Source organism: Aythya fuligula, chromosome 7 (assembly GCF_009819795.1).
Source record: "Aythya fuligula isolate bAytFul2 chromosome 7, bAytFul2.pri, whole genome shotgun sequence".
Lineage (NCBI taxonomy): Eukaryota > Metazoa > Chordata > Aves > Anseriformes > Anatidae > Aythya > Aythya fuligula.
This window is the reverse complement of record NC_045565.1, coordinates 17,680,849-17,700,449: the sequence shown is the minus strand read 5'-3', so window position 1 is coordinate 17,700,449 and position 19,601 is coordinate 17,680,849. Positions and strand designations below refer to the sequence as shown.

General features: G+C 43.7%; 1 protein-coding gene across 3 annotated transcripts in view; it reads left to right on the top strand.

The window, feature by feature from the left end:
- PAX2 (paired box 2) overlaps window positions 1-3,016 on the top strand; it is an 80,020-nt gene extending 77,004 nt beyond the window's left edge. For 2 of the 3 annotated variants that reach the window (XM_032191614.1, XM_032191612.1), the window contains 2 exons: window positions 1,410-1,496; window positions 2,876-2,952. In XM_032191614.1, coding sequence (XP_032047505.1) covers window positions 1,410-1,496; window positions 2,876-2,952 — 164 coding nt within the window. Of the gene's footprint in view, window positions 1-1,409; window positions 1,497-2,875 lie in introns of all 3 variants that reach the window. The other variant, XM_032191613.1, reaches the window with a different exon arrangement.
- The last annotated feature ends 16,585 nt before the right edge of the window (window positions 3,017-19,601 follow it).

Genomic DNA, 19,601 nt, shown 5'->3' with positions numbered 1-19,601 from the left:
AGAGCAGTAATTCTCATCTGGGTTGCCTTTTCCTTCTTCAGAGGCCAAATTCATCCCAGTATACCCCACAGATAAGTAGCTTCAATAGGCATAAACCTGGACTGTGCACCACTTTCTGCCTTTCTACCCTAATCCCAGAGATCTTGGTCAACTTAAGTAGGCTTCACCTACTCCTTCCCCACTAGTTGTTGGGATTTTCAGTACAGGATGTTTCTAGGTATAGAAACATGCTGAGTTATTATCATTAAATCAATGTTGAGCAAGGTCCATCGCACAGTAGGAGTTTTTATGCTGAAACTAAAAAGTACTGTGACTAAAAGAGCTTTGGATGGTAATTGTTTTGATACATACACATTTCCGTACTACTTTGGTTATTATTCTGAGTGTCTTAAAAGGACCCAGCTGGACAGATCCTCCCGAGCTTAAATCAGTGCAAATCCACTGACTTTAACAGACTTCACTTCCACCATCTGAGAACCTATTTTGGGTTTTAACTCTCCTGTGAGGGAAGATTTGCAGAGATTACAGTATAATTAATTGACATTTCTTCGGTAATTGTATCACAGGCATCCAGCGCATCTTGCACTGCCTTCTTTTCCTGTTCCACAGCATCTAGTAGGAAACCCACGTGCACGTCTATGCTCTCCACCCCCTCCTCAGAGCAGACCAGAAGCTAAGTCACGCTGTTCACTCACTGCCTTTTGAGTGCATAACGCCTTTCAGATGGGACCCAATGCTCCCAGCCTGTTAGTACTGGATTACACTGAGGTTATGGTCAGATAATGGCATGTTTTCACTTAACAAAATCATGCTTGTTTGGTTGTTTTTTTAAGTTTGGGGAGATTTACTTATTTTGAATGCAACACCATACCTCCTCAGTCCCTGAATATAATTCCTTTAGGCCTGCACAGACATCCATAAAACAAGACCCAGCTCCTTCTGCACAATAAAACTGAATATTTAAGAAGACTCTACCACATTCAAATTTTGGTTCAGAGTCTTATTAGATTACAAAGTTCCCAAGTATTTTGGTTTGGGCCAATATTGCCAAATGTTGAGAATGGATCCATAGCCCAGTTTGTCTTCTAGATTCAAGATAGCACCTGAGAAAATTCTCTTCTGGAACTGGAATACAATATTTTTTCTCTGTAACTCACTGACTGATCATAAATGTGGTCTCATAAATGAAGAGGCCAATCTCACAATTGTTGATTGTATGGATAAGCACACTGCACATTCAGTGCACAAACACTACAGCATCCTGAAGGGCACAGTACCCTGGGCAAGGGAGCTACATACCCTAGTTTTGCTGATGGCATATGGACTCAACACAAACACGGGCTTGATGGAACAGCACGCATAAATCTTCATCGTTAACTGCATTTCATGACTTCTTTGATTTCTTTCAGGGAGCGAGTTCTCAGGGAACCCCTACAGCCACCCTCAGTACACAACCTACAATGAGGCCTGGCGATTCAGCAACCCTGCATTACTAAGTGAGTACCTCTTTCCCACCGCACACCCCCAGCTTCGCGCTCCTTCTGTTTGTCTCTTTGTTTTCTTCTCTTTGTTTGTTTGTTTCTGAAGAGGGCTTTCAAGTATCTGGCCAGATGAAAGGCTGTCTTCCTCACTCTCCAGTCCAGTATCTAGATGGGTATATATAGCACTCATGTATTTTGTGACTGTCCTGAAGCCAATTCCTCTTTCAAGAGATGGTTCAGAATTCCAGCTCGCTTCTGTCTTCTCCATGGGCTGCATCCACAGTTTATTCCAAATCAAACCAGAAGCTAGCTTCAAGTTCTGCTACTCTCACCGTCTGCAATCAGCATCCATTCAAGATCTGTTCAAAAACCCACATGAGGTTTTACTCCTCTCCCAAGCTAACTCCAGAGTCAATTCCTGGGCACCTGGAAATCCAATGGAAGCTCTTCTTATAGGACCAGTTGGAGCAATGTTGGGAATGGGAAACAGCTTGCAGCAATGTGTTTGCAATTGCCAGTAGAGTTTCCTTGTAGGAATATATCCATCTCCAGTGACTCTAATACACCCAGAAAAAAGTCAGGGTTTTTTTCTGAGGGGAAAAAACTTCCCATAAGACTCCATCTTCTAACACAACACCTCTTTGCAAGAGAACAGGAAGATATTTATTATAAGTAAAATAAATCAGCTGTGATTATTAACTACGTATTTACTGAGGTTTAACAACTAGGTAATAGATGCACATTTTATTCCAGTGTTGTTAAACCTCAGTAAATGTGATCTTAATAATCAATCACTATTTAACACACATTCAATAACCATCTAGAGAGCTTTCATTCCAAATGTGACCAAAATCCCAAGCAACGAACGATGCAATTCTGTTTCCTTCTTCCCTTCCTGTTTTAAGAGCAACCCACTGTACTTGATCAGATATGCTCAGAACACGCAGCCCTGGCAACTCCCTGGTGGCCTCGATCGGGTGTGGGCAATTTCTGTGATCAGGTGTGGGATATTTCCGCTCAGTGCTCACGTGCTTCCCTCTCAGCTCCTCACTGGTGGTCTGAAGGAGCAAGAGGACCTCCCCACAGAGGGGCTTCAGACCCAGAGGCCACTGTAACCTCTCTTCTCTGAGACGTGGCCCTTGGCTGGCCTGCACCGACTGCCTCCCACTAACCTCAGCAACAGCTGAGTCCCCAGGTTCCTTCTTTTGCTTCCCTTCCTTTTCTTTGTTTCCTTTTCTTTTTCCTTTCTTCTTCTTCTTTTTTTTTTTTTTTTTTTTTTTAGTTCTCCTTCGTTTCTTTTTCTTCGTTTGATTGTTTTGCTTTTTATTTATTTTTTTTTTTTTTCACTGTTTGTCCTTTCAACCAGTCCATTCTTCTCCTGTGTTAACTTTCAGGTTCCCCTTATTATTATAGTGCCACATCCCGGGGCTCCGCACCTCCCACTGCTGCCGCTGCCTATGACCGCCACTAGTTACCATGGAAACCACATGAAACTGCAGGGCGACAGCTTAGGCCTCCACATTGTACCTGTCTGACCCACCCCGCCGCCCCTGGGAAGGCGAAGAGGACCCCTCCGTGCCTCCCGCAGCCCGCGCCCTCCCTCTCCGCCGCCGCGCCGAGCGCCCCGACACCTGACTGAGCACCCCGTCCTCCCCTGCGTCCCCCCGTGCCCTGCCACGCCGGCTGGAGCCACGGGCCCCGCCGCCTCCCGAAGGAGCCCCCGGCGAGGCCAGGCCACGCGTGCTCCTCTCCGGCGCTCCTGAGACCCGAGGGGAAGCGGGCAGCGCTGCAGCTGGCAACCATCGCCTCGCGGGACCCCCACCTCCCGGGAGCGGTAAGGGCAGGGGGAAGCAGGGGACACAGCCGCTGACTAAACACTGTTCCCCAAAGATACGCTCTTCTGTGGTGGACTCTTCGAAACGCATAACCTGTGATGACCGCCCCGCTCCCCAGGACGGAGGGAACGGCCTGGCTAGAGCAGAGATGGCAGCGCAGAGACCTGGCCCGTCTGGCAGCCGAGGAAAGGACCAAGTGACTTATCTGTCCCCCGCGAGGGGTTCTCTGTGCACTTCATCCCCACTCTTCAGCATGGCTTCGCCGCCGCCGGCCACAGCCCACGCGGTGACTTTGCAGGCCAGGCCGGGGGCGAGCCTCCCACATACGCCCACGATTTCTGTGACACACAATCAGCTCAGACAGGAGGATGGAGCAACATTTACAAACCGACCGACGAAATGAAGAAATATATAAATAGATATATAAATATAACTGTGTTTTTATGCTTTGTCATGAAGGTCTGTAAAAAGGAAAAAAAAAAAAAAAAGAACAAATCCCCAATTTTCTAAAAAACCCAAGCAAACAAAACCAAGAAAAAAAAAAACACAAAATAATAATTAAAAAACCCTACAAAAATAAAACTCCAAGTCCCATCCCTCCCCACCACCTGAATGGCAGACCAGTTCCTCTGACGCTTGACGCTCCTCTTTCACTCTCGGGTTTTGTTTCCTTTCTGTTTTGCACTACAATGGGATGGTGGTATTGGAGAGGATTGGATGCCAGCTCCACCCCCGTCGCCTCCTCCTCCTCCCCCTTCCCCAAATCCTGTCTCTGGGGAGCAGTGTGGACAAGTCACATCTGACAAAGTTACCAAACACATCAGTCGACAAAAAAGCACTCTGAGTCAACAAACGTTTTCCATGTCACTGGTTGGCAAACAAAGAAAACAAGCCCAGCTGCGCTCTAACTGCGCTTTGTGGTGGAAAGGAAAGTGTGGGGCTTCACGTGGGCCCATCTGATTGCCCTCTGGACAGCTGAGACTGAGATGGACAAATTCAGGATTGGCTGGGATTATTGCTTGGTTCCCTAGCCCTTAGGCTCCTCTCCTTTTACCTTAATCCCTGTACCCATGACTATTTCAGCTCACCCACATCCCGATTTACGCAGTTTTACACCTGCCCAACACCCATTCTCCAGATCCCTATAGCCTGGTGACGACAGCCTCGTTATCAGTGCCCACCACCTAATTTCCTATCTGCCTTGCTATAAGGGCCCTCGTCAATTTTCAGTCCACATGCTCACGCATCTGATAATTTATAGGCCTCCATCCAAGTCCATATGCCCACACCCTTCTGGCCAGTCCCAACATGCAGCCTCATCTTTTCATATTCAGCCCTATATTGTGCACCCTAATATTTACCCCTTATCCCAAATGCTCACCTGATGATTCTCTAGGGATTCTCTGCTCGTTTTGGTTCCCAAGTGACTGGCAAACACTGTTCTGCAAAAGGCTAACTGTCAATAGAAATGCTTATTACTCCTGTATTGTCAGCAAACTCATAAACTGTTCCTTGCACTGACACTTCCTAAAAAACACTCAAAGAAAACACGAAGGCAGCTATAGCCTGTCCCCAGGGCATCAAGTCTGCCAAAGCAGATCCTTGTTGTTTTAGAGAGGTTTCAGATAAAACTAGTGGGCTACTGTCCATGGACAAAGACAGGATTGAGAATCAAACCCCCGAAGGGCATGAAAGTGAACAGTGGTGCAGTCTGTACAGCCAACATTATGTATAAAATCCATAAAATCCATAAAATCCCAGCCGCTGAGGAGATGTGGTTGTGGACTCGGTATTCTGTCTCCAAGTTTAACTTGTATGTATGAAATCCATCATCAGTAAACAGCTGTGTTGATCCCAAAGGCCCCTTTCACCTAACACTTTTAGCCCTTGCATGGCTCTAGCTGATTATAGGTCTGTGTCTTCTTTAATGGGATGCCCAAATGAAAAGGGTATTGGGGGTGGGGGGATGTTTACATAGAAGATATAGAGCTAAAATCTGTTCCTGTACAGAATAAAGTCAAAGAGGTTACTCCTGATCTATTTAAAGTGTTATTTTGCACGTCTTACCTCTGAGTAACCTGCTGCGAATTGCAGAGTTGTTTCACTGTCACTGAGACCAGAATTTGGCCCATTATCTCATTTTATTCTACATGAGAAGCAAATTCTGAATAATGTCTGAAAATTTACCTTTACCACTCCTTCTGTTTTCCTCCATTGACACCAGACAGATGCTGGACCCTGTTAGCAAAGTCTCCCCATTAGTCTCTCAGTACAGCCTTTGCTCTACTTGTGCACCACCCAGTCTCACTCAGGGCCAGAGGCAGTAAATCCCAGTACTGGCAACTAGAACCTCCTGAAGAGGCTCATGAAAAGGGGATTGTGACACGTCACGCTTGGCAACCTGCAGCCCAGGGTCCACCTCAAGAGAAGCTAGCAGCTCAGAAACGCTCATTTTCATGAAGGTGTTTCACTAAACTTGAGACACGAGATAGGATACAGAAGCTGGATTTGGTTGGCTCACTCACGGCTGGCTTGATTTGACCCTCGGAGGGACAAATCCATTGTTGGTGTAACTCCACCGATAAAAGGGGACTTCCACCAGGCATTGGGTTGGTCTGGAAAGACCGTAAGTACAACAAGTAGTTTGATCAGGAAAATTAAAAGGAAAGCAGAATTATGCAAAGGACTGGGCAGTCTAATCCTCTTCCACCACCATCTGTAGACCCCCACGCGAATGTACTGAATTACATTTGCCAAAGAGTTTCTTGTGTTGGTTGTTTTGATTTACAGTCGGTGGATGCATTGTAAAGCAGTATTATAGCTAAAGTCTAGTAGCTGACACAGGGATTTATGTGGTGATATTATGCAGAAGAAAACCATCAATATTCATATAGATTCCATTAGACTGGACTATGCAGGAAACGCAAAAATTCTACCAATTATTTAATATTATGTTATTTGCAAAAACAATTGCTGCTTTGTAGGAAGATAATGTGTGTAATGTGAAGGCAATTCCTCTTGTATATAAGTTCATCTCCATCTTCATCATGGTAGTTATTAAAACAGCCTCGTCTCATCCTGTAGATAAGGAACACGCTGTCTGTACTGTGCAAGTCTCGTTGTGCTCACTGAAAACAAAACAATGTGTTCAATAAAGCACAGCACAAATCCAGAACCTGAGGGAACAGCCAAACCTTGGAAGGACCCCTTCCCCAACCGACCAACAGTTGCTTCATTATAAATGGATTTTTTTCATTGTTCTTTAAAAAGTTTTACAGGAAAAAAAAAATGAGAAGAAAAAGAATTGGAGGGAAAAAATTGCTATGCAAAATCCAGTGAAGTCTATGACTCACATCTCTCTCCCTCATTCTGCTGTCTCTTCCCTTTCTTCCATCTCTTTCTCATACCTTCTTTCCAATCCACTTCTATCCTTCTCTTTTATTCTTCTTCATTCCCAGTGCACTTTTCTATCCAGAGAGGGAGCAGCATTACCAGTATGAGAGCAGGTATCTGCAAGCTCAAACTCCCCAATTCTCCACCTGGCTCTAGAGAACCTTTGTCAAGTCCAATTTCTCCCCTATGCCTCGATTCCAATCTTCTGTAAAATGGGGATAACAACAGTTCCTAGTCCACAGGGGTATTGCGCAGTTGAATTAATTAGCACCGGCTCAGTGCTTTGAGATCCTGGAAAGAAAACTGTATCGAAGTGTTAAGTATTATTCTGAATAATAATGAACATTTCCATTACATTTCTCTCTTTTCATTTTTCTCACAAATAATTCTTCATTTCTTTATTCTTCTTCCTTAGCTCTCCTTGCACTTCTTTCTTTTCTTCCCATTCTTTGCTCTTCTGCTATGTTGCTTTATCCAATGGACCAATCAGAAATGTTGTGTGACTGCATCTTCTCCTGTCACAGTTTTTTTTTTTTGAAGGGGAGGAATCTCATGAGTTCTCAAATGCCACACTTTGCTGGGAGGAACAGGGACCACAGCATTTAAAACTGGGCAGCACTTCTGAGTCCCGTTCCCTGCAGCTCCCATGTCCTTTGGGCCCAACGGGACTTGGGACAAGAAGCGGGGAGGGCTGCACAGGGCAGATCCATTAAAGCAGATACTTTTTTGAGTGGGGCAGTGGGTAAGTGGCAACCAGCCCTGCCGCATGGGAACAGGCCCTGTCTGCACACTTTCTGACCTGTCCCTAGTGACAAGTCACATTCAGAACAAGGCATCAGAAGTAATCACAACGTGAATGTGAGGAGTTCAAACAACAAAAGGAAAACAGAAAACCCTGTGCCTATTTCTCCTCTTGAGTATAATAGTATATATGCACATAAACATTTTCCTAAAGGAAGTTTTGGTTTGCAGAACTGTTGGAAAAAATAACCCTTTCTTCCTAAAGAAAAGCAGTCTTCTGGGAAAGTAAGTGAGAATGATAGCTGCCCCCTGGGGTCTGAGCACAAGGCCTTCTAGGGGACCCCACAAATACCATAGTGTGCTCCTTGGCTGGGTCCAGAACGGTGGCAAACTTGCAAAGCAGGAAGGAGGGACCAAACAACATCAATTACTGAACTGAAAGCAAATCCAACCGTAAGCAGCTCTGTTGATGCTCTCTAGGTTGAGCTAGACATGAGCCCGGGGAGGGGAGGGGGCCATTGCCAGGTGCAGGGTCATTTCCATTCTAGGCTGCTGCAGCCACTCTTGGCTTTTCCTCATCGCTTCAGTTCTGTTTGACTCTTTTCTTTTCTCTTTTTGTGCACATGAGAAATAAAAACAATTTTTTTTCATACGTCATTTTTGTGGCTTCTGGCTTGTTTCTCTTTCCCTCTCTCCCTCCCTCAGCACTTCTCTCTCACCAGCAGGTTCCCCCTGAGGTCTCCTGGATGTTGCACTTGTTGCACCTAGCATCCTTCGGGCACCATGCAAACAGCACTACAATTGCTAGCAACCACCACACCATGCAGTGGAAACCACTGCACATGCTTGCAACCCCTTACAGCACAGCCCAGCCTCTGAGTCCCCCACCCAGCACTCTGCCCCTGTTTACTGCCAGCAGGACTCCCTCTCCTGTTGATCTCACTCAGCTGACTCCCAGTGACCCATAACACAGCTGCTGTCCCCAGGTAGCTCTGAAAATCAGAGTGCTGCTGGCTAGCCACCACATTACAACATGGGGCAACCCAGAGTCCTCTTACACTCTGCACATCTTTCCTCATAACCCTCCTGGGAACAAGCAACGTCTGCTCCACGTGCCTGAGAGGGCTTTTGTCCTCCAGGATCAGCCCTGGTTCTCCTTCAGAGTATCAGACCTTTCAGGTCTTGCCCCCACCCCTCTGCTGCCCCATCTGTACCTTCATGAGCGGAATCCTGCCAGCCTGATGTTTTGTTACAGCCTGCTCTCTCTGAATCTCTGTCTTGGTCAACAGCAGGGCAAAGCCAAATGCAAAGTTATTAATAACCCATTCTCCAAACAATTCATCGTTCGCCTAACAAAGAGCTAGACATTATATTAAGGTATGCTGTAAACACACCAAGTACTGAGGTATTCGCTCAATTTTTCCTCAGTCAAGCATTAATTCTCTAGGAAGTCGAACACAGTTTAAGGTCACAGAGGCGGAGTAAAAATGTAGCAAGGAGTCAGGCTAGGCTAAATCAATTTTGCTTCTCCAATTTTGAGTCATTTAATATTATTTTCACAACAGCCCATGAAAAGTCCGTTGGCCAGATTTTCTGCTGGTGTGTGTGTATTTCAAGGAAAGTCTGTGCAGAAATGCTGTCAGGAAATCAAATGCTCGCATGAAGCTTCCTCTCGTCAGACAGTTAAAATGTTTCCTTTTGTTTTGGTTTATATTTTCCCTTGCAATATTAATAGAATAGGCTGAAAATCCTCCAACATGGCATTTTCCATAAGTGGAAGTCAATTTGTTGAAATCCAAACAGTCCGTAAAAGCAATTCAATTTCCACAACACTGCAGTAAAGCTGCCCGGCAGCTCTCGGGAAGCCAGGGAGCCTGCCTTGCAGGGCTCGCCGCTGGGCAGACAGGCCCAGACCATGCTCCAAATCAGAACAAAAGCAGATTTCCAAATTCTGAAATCTTCCACGTGCCAGAATTACCCTTATCTATTGAAGTTTAGGTGAGAACAGTCAAACGGGGATCTGCCATGAGATCTGGAGATTAAACTGGCTGGAGTCAAAGGAAATCACTGTGCTCACTGGTGGGGCTGAAAGGCAAAGACCCAATACACGACACACCAGAACGAAGCAAAAAGGCTTTTCAAAATTCATCCTGGTAAAATAATACTAGGAGAAAGATTGAGAAGTCAGCATGATCATCTCATTTGAAATCCCTGTTAATACAATCCAGAAAACTGCACCCTGAGGTTCCTGTATAAGGCTTCTTAACTGAGAGTTGAACTTTTGTAACTTCCAAGAATTTATGGATCTTGCAAAAAGAAACAATTGCATGAAAGAATAATTTCTACCATTAAACTAGTATTATGTACTTTTAATAATGTCTCATAAGCAATGGGCAATCTTAGTGTGAAAATGTTGTATGATAAAACCAAAAAGAACACCACAATCTGTCTGCAAATGAGGAAAATGATACTGTAAGAGATCACACAACTCTATAAAAAGAAATCCTATTCATCAATTACTCTGACAGGAAAAATAAAGAAAAGTTTGAACATTGTGAGATGACGACAACCTTGTTTAAAAATAAATGAATTCTTTAATGAGGTGTAGGCAAGGCAACAGTTGGAACAGCTGAGCAGTCACAGTGCCAGACAACCTATCTAGATAACACACATCCGAAGGCATTAAGTGAGCTAGGGATGGATTTATTGGACCACACACAACCAGTTCTGAAAAACTGTAAGGACCTGGGGATACGGTAAAGGAAAGAATGGCAAACATGGCACCACTGCTTTAAGGGAAAAAATGATCCTGAAAATTGCCATCTAGCAAATCTACACACTGATACTTGTATCCAAAGTAAAATACTTTAAAATATTAAGGGAAGATCAGGTCACTGAGCAAGTACCCATTAGTGAAGATATGCATAGTAACAGTCTGTTACCTCTTACCTGTTTTAGAAAAAATAAAGATGGAAACATTCTCAGGACAGTTAACTTCGGAGATTCAGGAGCTGTCTGCAAAGGAAGCTTGTTAGAGCACATACTGCCAGCCCCTAGTACTTGGAAATCATGAACTGAGTACACACAAAATCACAAGAATGACTGGAAATCGTGTGATTTGCACAGCACACCAGGTATTATTTAGTATATATGTATGTGCATGTATATAACATTAAAAAAAAAAAAAAAAAAAAAAAAAAAAAAAAAAAAACTTCTGACTTCTGATTTTAGCACACTCAAGACCTTACGGTTACATCACTAATTGTACCTCTTCCACTGCAAGAGCCAGAAATTTCCTTATTTTAGTAAAAAGTGAGCATCTCACTTCATCACAAGGGCCCTACGGTTTAGTGCTTTAGGAAGCAGCTCAAATGTCACACGAGCTGGTGATGGCCCTGCAGCTCCTGACAAGGCTGACAGGAGCTGGTTTGATACTGGAGCTTGCCAGCAAAGACTTTTTTCTTTTTTTCTGCCTTCTGCTGTGTACTGTTCTGGTGGAAGCTGCCTGTCCAAAGCACGTTTGATCATTGTGAGTCCAATACTCTCCCTACAAGGTGCAAATTCATGCCACACCAGCTGCTCAAGGAGGACCTTTTGCCACTGTTCCTTAGCAGGAGAAAGCCCATTGCCAGCCCTGGCCACGTCCTGCAGTTCCTGCCTCCTTGACACCTTTTCCATCCCTCCCTTCAAACGCTGCCTTGCCCTGTCTCCTGCCGCAGGCACACTCCCTTTCAGCATCACAACTCCCATGGAAAACCTGGATTCCCTAGAATCCCCTTCTCCTTCTCTGCCTCCAACCCCTTCAGGCAGGAGCCCCCCAGTCTCCTTGGCATACCCACTGCTCAGGTACCACCAGCTACTCCACGTACACCTCTCCTGCACACATTCACGGGACCTTCTCAATCCTTCTGGTCTTAGCCCCATTATTTTCTGTTGCTCTCTGCAGTCCCCCTTACTGCTCTGACAGCAGCCAGGTTTCGGTGCAGAGCCAACAGCCCTCTTCACCACAGGCAGCCTAATTTTCCATTCCCGCAGCTTATAAGCAAATGCTGAGCGACTTACACTGAAACCACCCGTGACTTCAGTCCTGGTGAGAAAGCCCTTAATGGACTGTCTTAACCCAGGGCAAGACATGGCCGTGGTTTCGCCAAGAGCCACACACCAGTCTTTGCTGAAGGATAAGCCCTCAGTCAAGAGAAATATATCAAAAATGGCTTCACTTCTAAATTGTCTTTTTCCAAAACATATTCTTTACATCAGAACCGCACTGGTTTTACCTCTCTGCCCGTTCAGAAGGAAATGAATCATTCTGTTTTAAAGAGACACGCTGACAATGAAATATTACAAACATAATGACTTTCAGCCTGAGACCAATTTCAAACACACCATGTTGAACACTTACGAAAGGAAGACAAACAAAACCTGCACAGAAAACCCAAAGGGTATGAGGCTGAGTGGTGTGAAATTTCACACAGATCTAGCACTGCTGTGTACAGAAGAAGGAAGCATTTTTCCTCCACGGAGGGCTCCACCAGACGGCAGCTTTACCTGCAGCCCTGCACGGGCACCTCCTCGCCCCGCCAGCAGCGCGCAGTGACAGCGCCCGGCTCATCCGGCGCCTTCCATGTAGGCACTTCCCAGTGTCATACATGAAAGTCAAATCATCATTAGCAAGAAAATCAACAGAAAGCTCCTTCTTTTCAAGCCCCTTTCTCTAACATCAAGACCAGTACTTTTAGAATTGTTTTAAAAATCTCTACTTTATTTTTGAGGAAACTGCCTGTAACGTAGCTGAGAAAAGTGAGCTTATGGACCGAGATTCCCCATCCCGGCTGCTATTTTTCTACTGATTGGTTTTTGTTCTTACTGTTTGCTAATTGAAGAAGATTGAAAATCACTTCTCCAGATACGCTTCAAATCTCAGAGCATGACATAAAATACAGGAATTTGAATTTCTACCAAGCAATGCCTAGCTAACAGTTAGCTGTCTAACCCATCGGGAAAGTTTATATATCCTACCCCCCTGCTAAAGCTGAGTAGAAATAGGATAATAGCTTGCCAGTGCTATCAGCTGAGACAACCTTTTATCTCAAGCAGAAACAGTCCACACTCAGAAGTCCCAGACTGACTGTGTACAGAATTATCATTCTTAAATGTCAGGGATTGCCTGTTTTAAATTGAAAAGTCCTATAGAAGAAAAAAAAAAAAAAAAAAAAAAGTAGTAAAAGAATTCATCTGAGGTTACAAAGCTGGGTATCTAAAAGTTTGGAAGTGCCAGAACACAGGAAGACCGGACACAACTCTGCAGGCAATGGGCCAGTGTGAACAGGACAGAAATTAAAATGAACTTGTCATACTTCTTGCTCTGTAACTCTGAAGAGTCCATAAGTAACACAGGATAAGATTAGCACCAGAAGTTTGCGATACCACAAACAGAAACCCCTCATGCACTCCCACCCTCTCTGTACTGCTCTCCCCTACCACCCACCTTTGTCCAGTGATTCATTTACATCACGTAAGTGTAACACACTAGTAGGTTAAAACCGCTAATAAACCAGGATGTGAGCGTGTTATACCTACTTAGTATTCAGTTTGCTCTTTTATAAATGATCTGGTAGAGAATCAGGCCCTCCTCTCCCTCTCAAGCTGACTCTCATCTGATTCTAATTCAATTTCTCTGCCTATTGTTTATTTCACCGCTCCCCTGTGAAGTGTCAAATGCTGATGTTCCGTCAGCCTAGAACTGTCGTTTATATTTGTCATTCAGTCCTTGTTAAAAAATAAAACAGGACTGCGCCTGCCTTGGCGCGCTCTGCCTGGGAATTCCCTGTGGTAAAATTAGTCCATTTAGATGGAAAGTTTTGTGTCACTCCCCTGTCTAAATTGGCAGATCTGGCTCTTTTGCAAAAACCAATAAACTGTGAACCTTGATGCATCTGTCAGTCAAACTCATCTTTCGTGAGCAAAGCCAGATGACAACAAAAGCCGGGCAGGCTCCTCCGATTGGCTCTTCTCATTTAGGCATATCAGGAGGCACCTGTCACTCCTCCGGCTCCGCACCGCGCTCAGAGGGACTCCATTCATGGAGCACTGAGTCCTTCCTGGGGGCTGGGTTGGGGAAAGGAGGAAGGGGGAGCTCATCCGCTTTGGTTGCAATAAATCTGCAGCTTGGCTCTTTCCTCATGGCTCTGGTGAGAGGCAAGGAACTGGCATCACCTTTTGTTCTGGCCCTTTTTCCCCCACGTATTAAATGAAAGCTTCATATTCTTCAACTCTGTAGGTCTTCTGGTGGTTAAAAGGATAAAGCAGGAGTGTTAAATGTGGCATGCTGCCTCTCTGGGGACCGAGCCACAACACCACAGAGGAGGAGGGACATATTCCAACCCCATTTCCAAAGCCACTGTGTGCACCCTGCCCATCCAGACATGCACTACAGAGGAGGTGCAGAAAGGGCATTGGTACTGCTCTGCTCGGTGAGGAGGGGACCACAGACTGGGCAGATGGACAGAACAAGGCCTTGCATGTCAAGGGAAGCATGTTTGTAAAGGCATGAGAGAGGAAGAAAAATGGCAGTAATTACCAATAGCTCACGCCAAAGCCCTCAGATGAACAGATCTCAGGAGCTGCTGATACCTGTGGGAGTGATCCCCAGAGAGGTCAGACTTCAGAGGACATCTCTACTTGCCCACATTTCACTGGAAAATTCTGAACTCTGCTGTCTGCACCAAAGAAGGATGTCAAAATTTTACTTATCATTTCTTCTGAATTCAAAAAGAGAATTTAGCCTAATTTTCTGAAGTGCAATCATTTGCATATTGGCATCAGGTTGCCCCTGAACCATTCAATAAACTTGTTCTTCCCCAGAGCTGCTGTTTGGTGATGGATTTATGTTGTCTCTTAAGCCCCACCACAAATCTCATCACAAGCCTCATCTCATGCACCTATATCTTCTCATCCTGCTTGGGTTTGCTCAGAACAGCCCTGCCAACACGTCACTTACATTGCTTGAAGGTATCAGTGTAATTGCCTTGGCAGTGCAGTAGCCAGCCAATTCCCTTAAAAACAGATTCTGGTACATTACTAAGTCTTACAGTTGCCCAAATTTCATATATGAAAGTTTTGTGCTTTTGTTTCAATTACAGCATATATGATAAGATAAAAACCCCAGCCTCCCTAAAACAGTTTTGAGTCCATGTGGTTCCACGAACCAGTTTCAACTACAGACTGAAAAATATGAGACAAAGAGCTAAAAAACAAACAGCCAACAAGCTCCTAATGACATTTAAGCTCCTTGCATTATTTTTACAGGTGGACAAAAGCAATTCTTGCTTACTGAGTGTTTGAGACTTGCCAAACTGGGCATACGAAGTACTGATTTTCATGTGAGAGATGAATCTGGTAAAACATTGACCAGGTTATGCTAGTTAGCATTCACATCCACGTTTGCTGGGCTAAGCATATAAGGTCAGAATACAATCTGTACATCGTTGGTTAGGATCTTGAAAAGACTGCTGCAATACTGCTGATAGCCCACGGCTTCAGGGGTACTGAATGAGCACACAAAGTGGCACAGCCACAGGCTGCAGTCATGGAAAGAAACATTACAGGCCTTACGCATCATGATTATGAACCATCAGATACAATCACCTAGACATACCAAGAAGAGTCTGTCTGTTGTGCACTGTATAAACTAAGACATCATTCCTGTCCTGACCAACCTACTTATAATTATACAAAATAGCGAGGGGAAGCGACTCATTCAATGCTGCTCATCTGATCATTGACAGAAAGGGAACAACACATAAATCTCGCCAGCCATCCCAGCACTATGGATCCTCTTCTATGCAGACATGCAGAAAAGCAAAGGGGGCCACCTGCAACTAGCCCTAGCGGAAGGGTGCTGGGAAGCAATCGTGTTCTTGGAAGTGCCCAGAGGTGGTTGCCAATACCCACCTCACTGATATGCTTTGAAAGGTCTGCCAGATTCTTGAGAAAGTAAGTGAAAGAAAAGACAGTGATTATTCCAAATAGGTTTTCTACTTGCTGCATCCTTTTCTGGCAGGAGAATACATACACAAAGTGTAGAGAAAATCTAAGCAAATCCCTTTGAAACACTGTGACAAAATACAAGAGAAACTTTAGGCTGTTACATAGTGGAAAGAAAGTGCTGACAGACAGCTCACAGAAGCATGCTGATAGCCCAAAGAAAGGTCATAGAGCTATTAATACAGGGAGAGGCTTGGCCAAGATTCCCAGAAGCAGCTCTCTAAAATGTAATCTGTATTCAGTGATCTAAACAAATACCACAACTTTCCAAAATCACTGACAGCCTAGTACTTTCCCAGTTCATGAGCTATTTGTTCTTGTTGCAGATGCACTCAGGAGTGGAGTGAGATTTCCTTCCATGATTTATTCCCAGGTCAGCACTCTACTTGGAGGATTCATTGGCCAGTAATCATTAAGAAACCAGCCAGCGTTCCGAACTCTGTAATATTTTGTTATTCGGTTTCAACTTTGTCAGAATATGTCAAAGGCTCCGTTTCTACATTTGTGACCAAGGGATCCAAATACAAGCTAGACACGTAAATATATACAGCTCAGTATCTTTACTAAAATACTTTAAGGAGTATTTGAGATTCTCAGCTACATATTAAAGAGTGAAATTTTTAGATTTTTATTTTTTTTTAACAAAGTGGTACAGATCCCTGAAAATCTACCTATTATCTTTGTTTGTCTAATCAGAACCAAGCTTTGATTAACTTATTTTTAACTTACCATTCTTTGAAAATTATTTTCTCTAAGTTAATTTGGAAAATCTCCCCTGTTCTTCTACCAGCTAGGATACACGTTCACCATCCAACATCTTTTAAAAGTTTTACTATAAATCAGAAAGGGATTTTAATTATAGCCTCTACTCCAACTATTTCATTGTGCTCCCCTTTCTGTCTATATCGGGTGATCATTTCTATTACATTAAGGTTATTACAGCCTGTAGCAGCAGTTCTCTTACTGTTTTCTGTTTGTAGAGCAGGGAACACAGTGGACTCCTGGCCCACAACCACAGGTCTGACTTCCAAGAAAATCCTGCTCTGGGTCAAGATTCCACACAGTAAATTACCACCAAAAGGAGGGAAGAGAGGGTGGAAGCAAAACTAAAGGAAACTTGGAACAGCCTTTGATTATGGAAACCTGGCACAGTCTTTATCAATACCTCCAATATTGTCCTGTATGTCTTTCTATTTTTATCTTTGAGTATGGATTGCCTGTTTTGACCCATTATTGTTTGTTTATTAATGGATTTTACCTCTTCATGTGTATTTTGTTTGGCTGATACAGTGAAAGCAAGAAATCAATAATATCTTTATTTTCTCTGATATCTGTTTGCCTTCACAAAATAAGACTGGGAACAGATATCAACTGTTTCCTCAGAAGGGACAGAGACACCAGAACATTTGGGAATCATGGTGAACAAGTCACCTAAAATACAGCCCAGACTGAAGAGGTCAAAGAGAGAATAACATGGCCATTAGAAGGAGGGATGTAAACAGTCTGAAAACAAAAGCATTACTCATCACTGTTTTGTGAGCATGATCCATACCTCCTCCATGGATAATTTTAAGTTTCTGGAATAAAGATGGTGAGAAACAGCCCCTTCATGCTGCCCTCTGAGCTCCCAGAGTAGTAACCTACTACTCACAGTGGTCTCTGCTGGGAATTCCAGTGCACCCCCAGTATTTGATAGTGCACAATACTGATAGCAACCAACTTCTTTACATAAGCATCCATGGCTCTTAGTTCTAGCAAGTACATTTTACCTTTCTGTCCAAAGTCACCATCTTTTCTCAACTGTACAGCCAGATGGAGAGTTATTTACCTTGAGGTTAAGTCCCTCAGACTCACTGGAGAGCTCCAGTTTAGCTCAGTTAATGCTACAGTGTTGGTATGACAAGTTTCTTGTGCCCTGCTAAACAGAGAGACCGACTCCACAAACCTTACATTCCAGATTAATCACTATGTAATAATGCAAAACATTATAGTCATTCCTTTATTTTCTCCATGAGGATACAAGAGTCAAGTTCTTTTGGGCTTTAGGCAGAAATCTTAGCTGAACAATTCACTTGAAGATTCTTCCACATTCAAAGCCCTTTCACGTCTTCAGGAATTTTCTGTTCTGTTTTACTGTTACGCCACTTTCTTACCTTGAGCTGTGTGCCGTGTGGTCTGTTGCTGTGCTGCACAGGGCATTCTTTGACCTCTGCGTCCCCTGGTGTCAGGAAGACTCTTAATTGGAATTCATCAAAATGGTTCCTGAACATCCCCCTGAAGCCATGCCAGAGGCTTCCTTAGCAGAACCAGACCCTGCAGGTCACAAGAACACAAGAAAAAGAAGACACTTGATTAGATTACAAAGCAGAAAATTCAAAGCTGATTAAAATTTTTCCCCAACAGCTTTTATTTTGACCAACTGAATTTGTAACCACAGGAAGTCACCATGACTCCAGAAAAGACTGGACAGTCTTACAGATAGGAAAAATATCCAGAGTAATTAGCATTCAACAAGCACTCTGGACAGGTATTAACATTTCTGGGATTAAGCCAACTGTAGGCTGCTTGAGCTCCCAATAAACTGCAGATTCTTCCTACATCTTCCTATTGAACAGTTCCTCTGCCTTCCTCTTAAGAAACAGTTGAGACTACTACTAGGGATTGTAGACCAGAGGAACCATGAGCCTGCCCACTCTTACAAGCCCAATGTTCCTAATTCCATGGATTTAGCATTAGAGTGAGAAAACTGAGCCCATATCTGTGGCCTATAATTCTAATCGTAGCCATTGCTACCAGAGATCATATAGCGAATAATTTGTACGTGGTCTATCTTGCCACGTCTAAGTACCTGTTGTGCACTTAGTTCTATATGCACTCAGTTAGTTTGAAATGCAACTTGCCTGTAGCTAACTTTGGTCCATTTTGTCTCTCTTATTTTATGCAGACTTCATTTTTAAATCATTGTCTTTCAACCACAAGAGTTTTCCATCTCCATTTCACTGTACAAAAGGATTTGTATTGTTTCAGGTTCTGCTTTCCCTTTTCAATATTTAAGGATAGTTTTTCCTATGAAAATGTTTATGTTTACGTCCCAGAGGTTCAGTGACGTTAAGTGAAATATGCCCATTTACTCCATTAATGTGCCTTTTTCATGTTCACCTGACTGGCTCAGGACAGCCTGGTCATAATCATTTCTTTCAGAGCTTGATTTGCCTTCTGCATCCAACACTGTCAATCAGAAATTTGAAGTCAAAGAGTTACACTCATGTAAACAATGTGTAAGTGAAACTGGAATCAAGCACTGACTTTTAAGATAGCTGTTTTCAAGTCCATTGCTGCAGCTACCCCAGAGGAGACTCCCAGCACACTGTGATCATCTTGTCTGGCCTCTGGTATGGGATACCCTTAGGGCTGCCCTGAATTAATTCCTGCTGCAGGTCTGGAGCTGGGGCTGAGCTAGGAGAATCTGTTGCAGAGACACACTCGCTACCACGTATCAAGGCTCTAGTGCTGGAAAATACACTGAACCCTAGCTAAAATATTTTGACAGGTGATTACCTGCACTGTTGAAAACATGCACATTATTTCTGGTTGAATATACCTACTACCAACTTAGAGCTGCTGGAGCTTCAGATCTGTGTACACTGGGCTGCAGAGCCTTCACTAGCAAACCTTACTCTCTTCATCTTGGCATTTATAAACTGTAATACTGCTAATCTTGTTTCTATTGAGAAACAACACTCTTTACAAAAAATGTGTATTTAGATTTCATATCTCAGGGTGGGCCTCTTTATAAAAAGACACTCAACTCTTATACAAGCACCTTCCCATCAGCAACCAGGAATACTTCTGTTTTGTGGGATTTTAACCAACCTCATAGGTTTTCTTGATTAAGTTTTGCCTGATTGCCTGACTTCAAGGCAGAAAAATCTCTGCTTAGGTATTATTGCCACCATTGCCAGTTTGTATGTGTCAGTTCCTGTATACGTTTTTGTTTGCTGTCTTATCAAGCTACAACAAAAGGCTGGTCCTCACCACAAATAACTTATGCTTTAGAACCCTACCTCAAATATAGCTACATTCATGCATTTCCTCCTTAAACCAG